We start from the raw sequence: 15,259 nt of genomic DNA on the forward strand, positions 1-15,259 counted from the left end.
AAAACTTTAATAAAATCAAAGTTAATTTCCAGATCTGTCTCACGTGGACTCAGGGCTCTTTCTCCACTGTAGTAGAAACAGACCCCTTAAAGTTTTTTTATTCCTAACCTAGAAGTTGGATAATAGCCTTTGATTTTGACTGTACAGATAGCCCCTCAGATTCCTTATGGCTCTTTTGAAATACTGCATAAGCCATTGCAGTGAAGTCAGCATTTCAGAAAACACTCTTAACACAAACAAAAAAAAGCCAAAAAAGCTCTAGAGACCCAAGCAGGACTCATTTTTCTGACACTGCTTACATGTATGTATTATTCAAAAATCCTGACTTCTTTGGTTCTTTCCTTCCTTTCCCATACCATATATGGTTTGAGAAGCCAGAAATATTTTGTATGGTAATCTGATAATCTTGTGTTGGCTGATAACTAGACAGTTCGGTAGTCCTCAGAGGAATCCTATCTATATTGGATTTAGTAGTTAAAATAAAATAAAAAGTTTACCAAAGTTGATTTTCACACAATAGCAGATACAAAATCTCCCTTGTTAGGAGCAGAGCTCTTTATTAAAACCATCCATTCCTGACAGAGGTAGAATAAACAATAAATATTGTTTTTAAAAAAATCTCACCTGTGTTTCCAATAGCATTTCAGATTACCAAACATGAAAGCATTTTCAGAAACAATCATTTGCACTTGTATCTCTAGCCAATTTCAATTCCTGGTTCTGAGGTAACAGCTGAGGTGTTGCATTTGAGTTCACAATAATGCAGAGGAACGTTTAAAACAAAAACAAACTGCTATTCTTTTTTTAAATCATTGTTACATAAAAATAATTCTTTTCTATACTAAGTTTTGGTAGCTTGAGGAACTGGCTTAGTGGAGAAACAGATTTGTAATACAATACTTAGAATTTCTCAAGTCAACTCGTTGTATGCAAACGTAGCTATAACCATGTTGGTACCAGGTTATTAGAGAGACAAGGTGGGTGAGGTAATCTCTTTTATTGGACCAACTTCTGTTGGTGAGAGAGACAAGCTTGAGTACCTCTTATGTGCTTCTCATCGACAGAAGTTGGTCCAATAAAAGAGACTATGTCACCCACCTTGTCTCTCTAGAGACAATTCAGTGCTTTATCCTTGAGTAATAGTATACTGAATGCATAAAAGTGAAAATGAGAGAGAGAGAAGAAAACAGCAATAGTTTATAATACTTCTATACTGCATCAACTCTTTCAAAATATTCCAGGAAGTCACCACTAAACCTCCCTTCATAGATCTGGGACTCAAAACTGCTGCAAATTCTATTTCTTCCCCTAGCATTTCTGCTCCCTTACGCATGTTATTCTCAGTTGGCTGCATTGCCCATCCCAGTGTATAGCTTCCTAGTAGGAGTTTGTCACTGGAACCTACTGGGAATTAAGGAGCCTCCATCTTTTTCCCTCTCCCCAGGATCCTGATAAAAATAATTCAGTGGACCCACCATATAGACCTCGTCGCATGTTACCAAAATATCATTACATCACCACATGCTTCCTGAAAGTTAAAAAGCACATACCTTGCATTACTGCCAATTTAAAGGTGGTAAAAATCTAGTTATCCATTGCATCCGTCTGCTCTGACATGCACCTACTTCCCATACACACATTAAAGTATGTATAGCCTAGCAGCTCCTCTGTTCACCCATTCAAACCAGCGTGAATCCAAAATCCAAGTAGCATCCTCTATTGAAGAGAATCTCACGGCTTAGTCAGTGGAGCATTCTATATTCAGAGTAGAGGAATGGTATTTAAAACACTATCCTCAAAAAGCAGCAAAAAGAACACAAGACACTGCCATGCAAAATGACTAAAGTAAAAAAAGTTTGTCAGATCATTGTCATGTGAAACAATAGGCATTTTACTCCATCTGCCCTTTCACTGGACTAAATTTGATTACAACTATACTCTCTATCAGGGGAACATCACATATTCTGGAATACATTTTCCATGCAGTTCTCAACTAACCATTGGGAGAAACAATCTATATGTCCTTCAGATACCACTATTGGCAGCTACTTAGCTTGCACAGTAGTTTATTGTGAAGTTCATAGTAATGTTGGCAAGAATAGAGTGCTCAAGTATCATGGATGTATAGACTGCCTGTGCTGGCAGCAGCAATGGTGGCCTTCATGGAGCAGCAAGAGTAAGCCAAAAGCATGAAGTCTTTCCCCTGGTTTGTGTTTGTAAGCCTGCACGGGATCAAGATGCACAGAGGTGAAAAATGTTACTTCACATTAGGAAGGAGAGTTCAAGCTACTGCTACATTTGGGATGTTCCACCCATGTATCTAAGGGCATGTCTACACTACAAATTTAAGTCCGCATATAGCTGCCGCAGTAATTACTGTGGTTTTTCATGTCTACATTACCCTCCTTCTGTCAGTGGAGCACATCCTCACCAAGAGCACTTGCACCGATTTAAGAGGGGCAGTGTGGGGGGCTGAGAGCATGGACTCTCAGCTCTTGGTGGAGCTCACTGCTCCAAGCCCAGCTGTCGCCCCGGCTCCCAGCTCCAAGCCCAGATGACAGCCGGGCTCAGAGCGGGGACCTGAGAGCCCAGGCAGCAGCCAGGCCACCTAAGTTCCCTGTAAGCTGCGCAGCCGCACGGCAGCCTATTTAGTGCTGTGCAGGCACTCAGGGAACCTGCCTGGGACTTGCTGCAGCCAGGGGAGGGGGGTCACTCCCCCGGCTCCTACCTAGCCCAGAGCCACCCAGAGGATTCAGGGGGCCCCCGCCGCCGAATTGCCGCCAAAGACCTGGTGCTTTGGCGGCAGGTCCCGGGGCGGAAGGACCCCCTGTTGCGGGTCTTCAGGGCGCTTTGGCGGCAGGTCCCGGGGCGGAAGGACCCCCCGCTGCCGAATTGCCGCCGAAGACCCGGAGCGGAAGAAGCTCTGGGGGCCCGGGCCCCATGAGAGTTTTCCGGGGCCCCCAGAGTGAGTGAAGGACCCCACTCCAGGGGCCCCGAAAAACTCTCGTGGGGGCCCCTGTGGGGCCTGGGGCAAATTGCCCCACTTGCCCCCCCCTCCCCCGGATGGCCCTGACCTAGCCTGGCTCCCAACCTGCCGTGGCAATGGCACCCCTCCCCCCGAGCCCAGGAACAGCCCAGGCCGGCCCCAAGCAGGGCCAGGGCGGCCCAGACCCAGCCACAGCCAGGGCAGCCCTCCCCCAGCCCAGACCTGCTGGGGCCGGGGGAGGGGCACCTATCTTGCAGCCCCAGAGCTGCTGCTGTGGGGAGAGGTGCCTCTCCCCCTTCCCCCCCCCAAGCCCAGGTGCTGCTGCGGAGAGAGAGAGCTGGGGGGATTCCTCTCTCCCCGCCATAGCCCCCGAGCAGCCTCCTGTACCCAAACCCCTCATCCCCAGCCCCACCCCAGAGTCCGCACCCCTAGCCGGAGTCCTCACACCCCAACCCTCTGTCCCAGCTCCCTCCCACACTCCAAACCCCTCAGCCCCACCCCCACCACAAGAATTTTGTTATGTGCACCAATATGGAGGTGATGTGTGACACATCACCTCCGTATTGGTGCACATAACAAAATTAATTCCGCACATGGGTGAGAAAAATTAGAGGGAACACTGCCCCACTCCCCATCCCCCCCCCCCAGGCACCCTGGGGTGATAGCCTGAGCTGCGATCCTGGCAGGGGGTCCACAGCAGGGAGCCAACAGCCTTTCTTGTCAATTTCACAGCTCCAGTCAGGAGCCCTGAAATTGACAGTTATGACTGCCACAGCTGATCTAAGGAACACAGTGTCTACACAGACACTGCAACACTTTACCACCAACAACATAGGCCCTACCACTCTCATGGAGGTGGAGTTATTATGGTGATGTAGTAGGGCACTTACATTAGCGGGAGCAAGGCTATAGACACTGACATAACTGGGTCGACTTAAGCCATACATCAACTTAACTCTGTAGTGTAGGCTTGGCCTAAAACAGGGAAGAACAAAAGTCATACTGGGCATGATCCTACTTCGATTGAAGTTAATCACAAAATTCTCATTGACTTCAGTGGAAACAGGATCAGACCCACTCTTTCCAAGAACTGGGTAACCAGACTAAATATCCTCTATCTTGTTAAGCTACGACATGACTGAGAAAGAGAGAAAATATACTATTAAACTTGCCAACAGGTCATTGTCAGCCGATGATATCAAATGGACTGAAATCAGCAGAATATTTTAACTACTTATTCAGGTACCCTCAGATGTTAAGTTCTCCTTCTCTTTTCACTGCAAGATACAAGCATACCTTGCAGCACTGGACAACTTGTGGATCTGATCTGTAGAGTGCAGTACATTTATGGCCTGGTTTTCAGATGTGCTCATTCAAGTTGTTAAATAGCTGCAAGCCTTAGCCTTGTCCAACTTTTTGATCGATTAAAAAAAAAAAAAAAACTTAATTGAAGCTGAATCACACACAATTTTTAGAAAAGGAGGTAGTCTATTAATATCTTTAAAAGATGTTAAATTGCAATCAAAAATTAATTAAGATACTTCAAAAGTCATAACCCTTCCACCTCACCCTGCTCTCATCATTCCCTCCTGAAGTTACTATGGAATACTTGCTTTAAAACAAGTGAAATGGAAAAATGTTTCCTAGTCAAAATAATTTCTAGCCTCTGTAGTAACTGACACTTAAGTAAAAAAATAAACCACTGAAGGGAGGGCAGAAAAAAAAAAAAAAAGTGTGTTTCCCTCCTAGTCTCTGAAGAAGTGAACCTTACAGCAGTTAGTACTGTCAGATGCGTTAATATAACTTACAGATTGTAATTTCAGACATATATACTTACCAAAGTAGTCAGCCTTGGGACGAGCATCCATCTCTTGCTCCAGACGCTGGGTAAGTGCTTCTAATTTTAATTCAGCTGCAGACGGCCCTTGTTCCTGCTGTGGAAGGAGGGTCTGACAGGGTAACTTTACTTTTGTAGAACTGGAATTTTCCTGGTGTCCTGAGTCATGCTGCAGACTGCTTATGCCCTCTTTAAATGGAGACCTTGGAGCATCAGAAATCATTGGCCCATGTGAAGCTACGCTGATGGAATTCTGCTCAGGACTTATGCCAGAGCCAGGACAATTAAGCCTGTGATTTTGACCATGAACTATGAAATGGGCTGTAGACTTGGGATAAGCACTGGCTTGCTGATAATCTACGCTTGGAGGCAATGGAGTAGGAGCTGAACTAGACGTGGAAGAACTAGAATTGTCATGGTACCATAACGAGCGGTCACGACTGGTTTTGTGTGGTATGCCAGAAGGTAGCATCTCACTCTCAGGGTTTGGGCTAAATTGATCAGACAGACCTGAAAACCCTTGTGCAGGCAATGTTGATGGGGCTGAGAATGAGGAAGATCTCTGCTGTGGAAATCCCACTGCTGTCTCATCATCAAACCCTGTAGAAGTTGAAAAGGGGGTCAAAGTATGTGAGAAAGAGGAAGATCTCTGACCAGTTGAGTTTTGGTCATAGCCTCGACTGAGTCTGTTGCTTTCATTCCCATTTTCCTGGCTTCCATACCCACTTTCAGAAGACCTGCAGGAGCTCAGTGACTTCTGATGCTGGTAAGGGTGAGGATCAGCTTGGGTTTTTGTAGGACTCCTTGGTAGCTGATCACTATGATTAACATTGGATCGTAAACTCCCCAAACCAGATTTTGGGATGGAAAACTTACCAGCATCTCCTCCCCAAGCAGGAATGCCTGTCTGATTCTCATTATAATGCTGTCCGTGGGGAAGAGAAGGAAAAGATGGCTTTGCAGTGCTGGGATCCACATGGGCTGCTCTGTGGAACCCATGTCCTTCAGAGACCTCAGAATCCCCCAGATTCTCTCTACAGCCATGTTCTTTGCTAGCTGTTTTGCCATCTTGGTATAATTTTGTTCGCTGCCCATCAGGAACAGCTTGTGGGTGATGTGGAAAAGCAAGCTGGTGCGCTGCACACACTGATGCTGTGGCCAGAGGAGGTTTGGCAATATTTTCTCCTGAATGCAATTTACTGGCCCCCGGAGCTACTGCAGGCACAGGATGGTTTGGAAACTGCTGCTGGACACTGAAACTGGCCCCACCATTTAGAGAGCCAGTGTCAGCCAACATCAGCTCCTCTTCTTGCTGCTGCTGCTGTTTCTGGAGATGAATTTTAGCCATTTTAGTGGCAAAAACTCTCCTGGTTTCCTCAAATTCCGGGTTGTTGCCAACAGCTTTGTCCACCCGAAAGAGTCCATCCTTGGAGGCTTCATACATATTGAGATCTTCTATAAATTTACTTGCCTCTAAGCCCAGATCATCATATTTATTATCCATTTTTGCAAATTCACTAGCCTCCCCCTCCCACGGCTAAACTTAATGAGGAAAGCTACAAGCCATACAGGACTATAGGAGCCGTTAGTACTGAATCCACTTTACTTTGTGATCCTCAGCTTCATGTCGGCTCGGTCCTCCACTCAGAAAAAGGTTACAAGAGTTTACGTGCTTTGTAAAAATAATCAGTTTTCTTGCATATGCAAAAACTGAGAAAAACAAACTTCAGGTTGTATCTCCCGTTAATAACTGGGTCAGAAGTAGCCGTATCTTCTTACCATAAGATGCAAGAAATGCAGCTTCAATTTTTATTGTAAATCTGGGGGTGGGAGGAACAGCCCCCTCGAAGAAGCAAGATCTGAAAGGGCTCCAGGAGCTTTCCCGTTCCCCCTGCAATCAGGGCTTACTCAGCCTGAGCCCACTAACAGGACGGAGGCTAGAAAAGAAAGAGAGAGTTTGTAAGCGTCCCATGGAAACAGGCTGCAAACCCCTTCCCTCCCCAGCGGGAGGCCCAGTCACGGGGGGAGCGCGCAGCGCCTGAGGGGCGAGCTGGGGTCAGGTCTCTCACGCCGCGCGGGGCTGGGGGCCCCGTCCACACTCCCGGGGAAGTGGGGAGCAGCGGGAGAGTCAGTCCCCGCCCAGAGGCCACGGGGAGGGGCCAGGGTCTCGCTGCAGGACGGGCGGGGGGGGGTTGTTGCCAGGAGCCCCGGGCACCTCCTGGGGAGGGGTCGGGGGGAACCTCACGTAGCCTCTTCGCCTGCCCCGGCGAGGCGGCGGCGGCGGAAGTTTCTCGTGCGGGAGCTGGGGCCGGGCGGACTCACGCGGGCTGGCGGGCGGGGCGCTGCTCGGGCTGGGGCTCCCCGGCGGCCGCGCTCCGTGACTCGGTGTCGCTTCTCTGCCCCGCCCGCGTGGCGGCCTCGCCCCCTTCCCGCGGGCGGGGGGCGGAGCCGGCCGAGCCCCGGGTGACGGTCCCGGGCTGGGGAGGGGGCGGCGGGGTAGCTGCTGCCTGTCGGCGCGGAGCCCTGCCACGGGGACGGACCCGCCCTGGCCCGGCTCGCCGCCGAGCCGGGACCCACCTGGCCATGGCCTTTAGGCGCTGCTACCTCTCGCTGCGGCTGCCCAGTGCCTGAGGGCCCAGCGCTTTGCAAAGCCCCCCGGGTACAGCTGGCGAACGGGGGTCGGGATTTGCTCACAATCCCCTCCGAGCACCTTTGGCCCCTCGCTCTGCAACGCCTCATGCCCATGCTGAACCCTCACCGCCGGCCGGATGCGATGCAAACTCTGGCCCCAAACCCCGCGGGTTCCCGCGTGTAGTCAGACACCTGCATGGAGCGCCCACCGGCTTGGTGACTTGGAGGATGTAGAGAGTCTAGTCACCCTCAAAGGGACATTTATTCAAAAGCAGTTTTCTTCTCTGCCTCCCTGTTAAAGCTGAGCATAAAGTTCTATTTTCTTTTTGCTGTGCTGTTTGGTGGTGGCCGCTTCCCTGAATAGATTAGTCATATTTGTTTCAGGTCAATTTACTTTCCAGTCCTTATGCAGTAAACACAATTCAGGAATGGCCGGATTACAAACCCTGCAGTGGAATGTTTTGCTAAAATAAAAATAGACGAACCCAGTGGTTGGGAAGAAGCATAGTATGGGCCCAAGCCTGCTAAAATGCGCAACTTTCATAACTCACTGAGCAGCTACAGGGGAGGAAAATACAGATCATCTGTTTAACTCTCAGCAGCCATTTGTGAATACACAAAAACACCTGGCAATTGTCGATGCTTTTAGAAAAAAGTGGCATACTTTTTTTTTTTTTTCATTTTTGGCATAGGTATGCAGTTTTTCAATAATCCTAACAACCACCTACAGTCCTCATCATGGAACTCCACTGAAGTCCATAGGGCTCCAGGCAGACTTAAGAGTTTGCCAACCAGGAGCTCATTGCAGGATCAGGGCCTTAGGCCATGAACAGGCAACCACTTATGTACATTTGTGACTTTATTCACATGGGAAATTCCACTGACTTCTCAGATGAGTAAAGTTTGCGCTTGCATAAGTGTTTGCTATCTCAGGGTCATAGGCATGATCCAATGCAGGGTTCTGCTTGCACAGATCCAAAGATTAGAGGAGTGGTAAATAATGAAGAGGGTGCAAACAAGCAATATAATTTTAATGTGGCTAAATGTAAGTGTCTGTGGCTAGGAACAATGAACATAGGCCATACTTACATGATGGGGGACTTTATCCTGGAAATCAGTGTCTCTGAAAAAGATTTGGAGGTTGTGGTGGATAATCAGTTGAATATGAGCTCTCATTGTGACACTGTTGGCAGAAGAGCTAATGCGATCCTGGGATGCAAGAATAGGGGAATCTCGAGCAGGAGTAGAGAGGTTATTTTACCTCCGTTTTTGGCACTGCTGCAAACACTGCTGGACTATTGTGTCCAGTTCTGGTGTCCACAAGTCAAGAAGCATGTTGATAAATTGTTGAGGGTTCAGGGAAGAGCCCTGAGAACAAATAAGGGATTACAAAGCATGCTTATAGTGATCCACTTAAGGAGATCAATATATTTAGCTTAACAAAGACTTGATCACAGTTTATAAGTACCTACATTGGAAACAAATACTGGATATTGGACACTTCAGTCTAGTAGAGAAAGGTATAATACGGTCCAATGGCTGGAAGTTGAAGCGAAATAAATGCAGACTGGAAATAAGGTGTACATTTTTAACGGTGAGGGTAATTAACCATTGGCACAATTTACTAAGGGTTGTGGCAGATTCTCCATCACTGGCAATTTTGAATCAAGCTTGGATGTTTTTCTAAAAGATCTGCTCTAGTTCCAACAGGAATTGTTTTGGGGGAGTTCTATGGCCTGTGTTATGCAGGAGATCAGATGAGATGGTGGCAATGGTCCCATCTGGCCTTGGAATCTAGGAATTGTGGGATGAGACCTTTACTTACTTGGGTTGGTTGGTGGTTTTTTGTTTTGGTTGTTTATTAACCTTGAATGTTTCAGGAAACCTGGCCGCAAAATGTTTGCAAAACTACAAGATACAGCAAATAATGAAACACACTGAGGAATATTCCACAATGTGCACTGTTCATGCTGGTAGTAGTGAAACAGCCCTTAGGGATGTAGTCAAATCATTTCCTTCTCTGCAAAACGAGTCAGGGGAGAGACAAAAATCTCTGTTTATTTTTGCTCTCTTGTGTATTTTATATTTTACACATACACTGACTTTCCTTTCACAGCATAATTATTGCACTCAAGCCAAACGCACATGACTTAGTCTATGATTAATCATTCAGAAGCCTTGAAGGGGGGAATTCCTACTGAACCATTGAAGGAAAAGGAAAAAAACTCAAACACCTGCTTTCCTCCTGGTGGTATTTGTCTAGCAAGAAAGTAGCTGTGCAGGACTTTTTGCAAGACTGTACTTGAGAGACAGACAGGCAGTTTGCAACATGATTGCTTCACTTTAAAATAAATTGCTGGGTCCACAACATGATGGGGCCAACTCTGCCCCTGCCCCCCCTCCCGCCCCACCGGCCAAAAAAAGAGAGAGAGAATCACATTAAAAAGTTCTCTTAATTTCTCAGGATTATTAATGTTATATATTGACGACTTTCTAATAATATTCTATGACGATTATTATTTGTATTATACTAATGCCCCAACTGAGATCAGGGCCCCAGTGTGAAAGGCGCTGTGCAAACACATCGTGAGAGACTGTCTAGCTCATAGTCTACATAGAAAGGACAGACAAAGGAAGAATTATCCCCAAGTTACAGCTGGAAAGCTGAGACAAGTGAGATTAAGGCTCCCATTGGGCTCTACCTGCACAGAGCTACTTGCAGGATGGGGGCTTAAGCAACTCAGGGCTGTGGAAGTAAATTAGTGACTGGGGGAAACTGAACTCGGAGCACCTGAGTCCTACTCCAGCACCTTAACCACAAGTTTACCCTTCTCATACTATGCTATACCCATAGAAATGTTTTCTTCATTGGGGAAAACAACTCCTTTTAGCACTAAATTCTGTCCTCCGATATGTTTAATATCCCATAAAAGTCAATGTGAGCTGTGCATGTATGAAGGGAGAATTAGGCTATGTACACACTACAGTTTATATCAGTATAAGTCATGTCGCTCACGGGTGTGAATAAGTCACCCGCCTGAGCAACCTAAGTTACACCGACCTAACCATCAGTGTGGACAGCGCTATGTTGGCGCAGAGAACTTCTCCCGTCAACACAGTGGCCGCCGCTTGCGGGGCCTGGAGTAATTAAGTCGATGGGAGAGCTATTTCCCATTGGCTTAGAGCCTCTGCATTAGCAGCACTACAGGGGCGCAGCTGTATCGGTGAAGTGAAGAAATCCTTGTGGAGGTCTGGCTCCCAATTCAACAGGGCAGCAAATTCTGCCCTCAGGCACGTCCATTCTGCCCTAGCAAACTCAATGGGATAATGCTGCTGTAACTGAGAGCATAATAATCTGGCCCCAATAATTTAAAACCTGTCTCCATGGTATTTTTATTGGACTGTACAGCATGAAATGCCAAAAAGTCCTATGTTGAGTTAAAGACTGACAGGCCCAAAATTGGACATACCCTAAAATATAACTTCAGTATTAATGTCCTCATGATCTTTATCACATCCTCTCCAACATACTGTCACACAGACACAATCCCAACTTCTCAGCTGGGCAAACGCCCCCCAAACACAAAGAAGGTTGATGCAGATAATTGGATGTATGGCAGGAATTACATAAAAGGCTGCAAATAATAGGCATTTTTGAAAGGCAGGGAGGGGTGGGTAAGTGAGGTATTTATGATTAGGAGAAAGTGAAAAGGGATTGGTCCTTTTTACAGAGACCCATAATATAAGCACAAAGGATACTTGATTAAAATTCATAACAGGTACGTTTAAATATAATAGAAAGAAATACACACACTATATAATCAGCCTATGGTGTTAACTTCCCTGGGAGAAGGTGCTCACAGAGTCATACACTGTACTTGAATTTAAAAGGGGAGGGACTGGATAATTTTAGAATATCTATAGTTATAACTTGCTAAAATAGGATGAATCCTATCCTTCTGGACATAATGAAGGAGTACGGAAGGAGTTTCCTTCTGCATCCCTCCTCTCTGGACAACACTGTACAATTGTTCAGGTGCATTGTTATCATCATTATTAATTTTCACATTTCTCTGGTGCACCAAGAACTGGCCACTGGCTATGGCTCTACATCAGATGTGATCAACTAATGGTCTGATCTGGTAGGAAAATGTTATATATTTCTGGTTTGAAGTTGCATAAGCACAAATACTGACTGTGCCACCCCCACTTTTTAATGCAGGGAGGGTACTGAAATATATACCAATCCTGTAGTGTAAAATGAACACACTTGTGAAAAACAAAGGTGATCAGTCTCAGCTGAGCCCTGCCAGTCTTGAGAGTACACCGGACTCTCGCTAGAACGCGAATTTGGATATAACGTGGTCACGGCCATGGATCCCAAATTTAAGTACAGTACATTTTTTTTGAGTTTTAAGTGACCTTGGTGTTCATTACCTTATCATTCATGCAAGATTGTTGGAGGAAAGACACATATACTGTATCACAGTCTGACGTGGAATTCGACTTCGAGGGATTTACAGAGGAGGAAGTTGGAAGAACAGACATGGAGTGGTTGCAGGAGCTGTCCCAGCAACTGTCTGGGCTCGGGGTAACTGTTCTGCCACAAAATATCGAGTCCTGGATAAGAGGTGACGATGAAGCAGAAGAATTTTGTCCGATTGCTGAAAGTCTAACGGATGACCAAATTCTTCAGGCAGTATGACCAAACAACATTCCAGAAGCTGAAGAATTGGCCTTCGCCATGGAAGAAGGGGAGGAAGATGAAGAGGACATCGTTCCAACGTCAACTGCGACCGTAGCCGGCTTAGAGACTGCTTTGAGGTAGTTTGAGACACAAGACGTTGAGCCTATACAAATTATGCAGCTACGTAGTCTTTTGCAGTTTGCTAAGCGGAAGCAGCACAGCAGCAAGAAGCAAAAGCAACTCACCGACTTTTTAAAGAAAAACTAGACAAGTTTATTGTAATATCTACTTTAAATCTCTAATAAAGCAACACTTTTTTTCTCGTTTATTGTTTCCTTCAAGTAGGAGTTTGTTTTCTATACTTTATGGATGTGAAGGTAATTAGTGCTACAAAAATTTCTATATACATATTTATATATACAGTGTATATAAATTTCTCTATGGCATTCCATACACGAAGACGGAAGTGTCTCTATGGCATTCCATAGGCGAAGACGGAAGTTTATGGCGCCTGAAAGTGGACAATCAAAACAAAGCACACAAAGCATTTAACTGAATTCATTAAAATCGCTTCCATTTCAAAACGCAATTTCATGGTGAGTACTATATCTCGTAGACTCGTTTTTCGCGACAGTTCCGAGTTTTGATGCTATCGTTAGCCCGCTATAACCTGCAAATACACAACTACATATACCTGTACTGAAATTTCGGTCCCAAAAATATAATTTCATTTTAACGCAGTCCCCTCTATAATGCGGTACTTGGCATGGATCCCAAATCCCGCGTTCTAGCGAGGGTCCAGTGTATTTGTTTGAGCAGTTGTGACTGGATCCCCAGGGTACAATCTGGAACTGGGGTACCGCTGTGTCCCCTTAACTCTCCAGCCTGGGCTGTCTCTCATAATGCTTTGCTAGTGACAAGCAGCAAACCCCTACGGGCTCTGTTATCACTCAGTACAACGGCATGAGGAGCCCACCTCACACCCAGCTAAATTGTATGAATGCTCCCTGATCCACTCACAAATCAGATAGAGAAAGGCACTAGCAAATCTCTCAAGCCCCCAGCCTTGCACCCCAGAACTATTCCATCTTGCCCTGGTGAGAAGCCTGACCAGTGTAAGTTCATTACCCAGTCTACCCCGCCCTCCGTGTGGAGAGGACACACACTAGCCTTTGTAACCTGAGCTGAGATTTCCCAAGTGCTTTAACCAAAACACACCGTTTTAGATAAAATATAAAACAAGTTTATTAACTACAGAAAGCTAGATTGTAAGTGATTAGAAGTGGTAGGATCAGAGATAGTTACCAAGAAAATAAAGGGTAAGCACGCAGTCTAAATCCTAGATCTTATTAGACTGAGCAATATTTGGATCAAGCAGTTTTTCTCACCTCACTGGATGTTGCAGGTAGGTTGATCGGCACTGTAACTGCCAGCGCTGTAACTCTGCCAGTGTAGACATGCCCTTACAAAATTTTAAATTCTTTGTTTAAAACTTCTCTGCTGATTAATGGTCGTTTAACACCCGCCTGGGTATGGATCACCTCCTTTGTTGTCACTGGAGAACTAGCAATGGACGACTCCCAAATTTACAACATATTTCAACAATAACATACAGCAAAATCTCATAACTTTATATACACTAATGATATACATAATTTGACAGAACAATGGGTTTCAGCAGACCATGACCTTTCCTATGATATCTTGCATGGCATGCTTTGTATGAAATATCACAACCATCTATGAAGGATGAATAAGGGGGTTACAGGGTGCTACTCTGAGTTATGGTGTGTCACAGCAGTGCTGTCAGATGAAAACTGCCAGATTTCTGCAATGCAATTTGTGAGATCTCTGTAGAACTTCATAGACATTTTGCCAAAGATTTCAGATTCTGCCTGTTTCAGATTTATGAGCTGTGGCCAGATGCTGGGGAGTGTGCAAATGTTCATTCCCTTTATTAATCACCAAGCAGATTTTTAAAACTGGAGAATGACCAACAAAGCTGCAGAAACTAAGAATCTCCTCCCATTTTTAACAGTTCAATTACAAAAACATTGCTTACCCAATTGTGACTATTTTGCCAGATCTGAGCCTGATATGATTTAAAACAGCAGTTAAAAATCCCTGGAAAAGATATTGGCTTTAAAATGTAAATCCCAAAGACCCTTAGCAAGACTGGCACTGCCGGATGCCAGTATAATGATAGCCTTATGTTTGCATATGGGCTCTAGATGCTTCAGACTTGTAAAAGTCAGTTCGAGCATAAACTGATAATAAGGAAGAGGTTTTGTTATTTCCTGAGAAAGGTACTGTACAAAGGTGGGGATATGAGGCCGAATTCATCCTTAATGTAACTCCACTGAAATCAATGGCATTATATCCAGGATTTATTTGGTTCCCTGAGTTTGTTGCCAGCAGCCCTTAAGCAAATATGTACCATAAATTATTAGAAACAGGCACTTTGTGAAGTGCTGTGTTTAAAAATGACACATAAAGCTGGAATTTTCATCTACAGGATGGAAAAATATTCCAATAAATCTGATTATATAAATCTTAGTCTCCCTTTAGGGGTTTATCGTCATTCTCACTAATGTTGGGTTGAGCAGGCCAAGGTTTACTTTTCCTCAGATCTTCCTTCCATTTTATCCAAGCCCCCAGAGTTCAGAAGGAGCAGGGTCTAGCCTTGGGCCCTGCAAACCTCAGCACACCAGGCCCTGCCTGATGTGGTAGAAGTGGAAACTTGAAGGAGGATCTCACCTAGGGTTGCCATCCCTGAGGTACAAAAAAAAGGGACATCTGGGATGATCCTGAGGCCATAAAACTGGACCGCGCACGCCGTGTAGTGAGCACCCTGACAGATTTCCCAGGACAGCTATCTCAAAAAAGGGATGATCCTGGGAAAACATGGATAGGTAGCGACCCTAATCACATCTTTCTTGAAAACAAATCATACTAGTAAAAAGTTTACAACTCTTTTCTTGGCAAAAATAGCACTACAATTGTAAACCAATATTAACACATCACTAAGGTTCAAAGGAACAAAGAGCTGGGATCCACCTCTGAAGCAGGCGGCTTGGGAGAAACTAAAAATACACATGTACACACCCTGCACACACAG

At 45.5% G+C, this 15,259-nt stretch overlaps 1 protein-coding gene across 1 annotated transcript in view; it reads right to left on the minus strand.

Moving 5' to 3' along the window:
- LOC112117876 (LIM domain-containing protein 1) overlaps positions 1-6,396 on the minus strand; it is a 55,296-nt gene extending 48,900 nt beyond the window's left edge. The window contains exon 1 of the mRNA XM_026646108.1: positions 4,824-6,396. Coding sequence (XP_026501893.1) covers positions 4,824-6,327 — 1,504 coding nt within the window. The 5' untranslated portion in view covers positions 6,328-6,396. The remainder of the gene's footprint in view (positions 1-4,823) is intronic.
- Between the last annotated feature and the right edge of the window lie 8,863 nt (positions 6,397-15,259).

Source organism: Terrapene carolina, unplaced genomic scaffold (genome assembly GCF_002925995.2).
Source record: "Terrapene carolina triunguis isolate 2854851 unplaced genomic scaffold, T_m_triunguis-2.0 Scaffold34029, whole genome shotgun sequence".
Classification (NCBI taxonomy): Eukaryota; Metazoa; Chordata; order Testudines; family Emydidae; genus Terrapene; species Terrapene triunguis.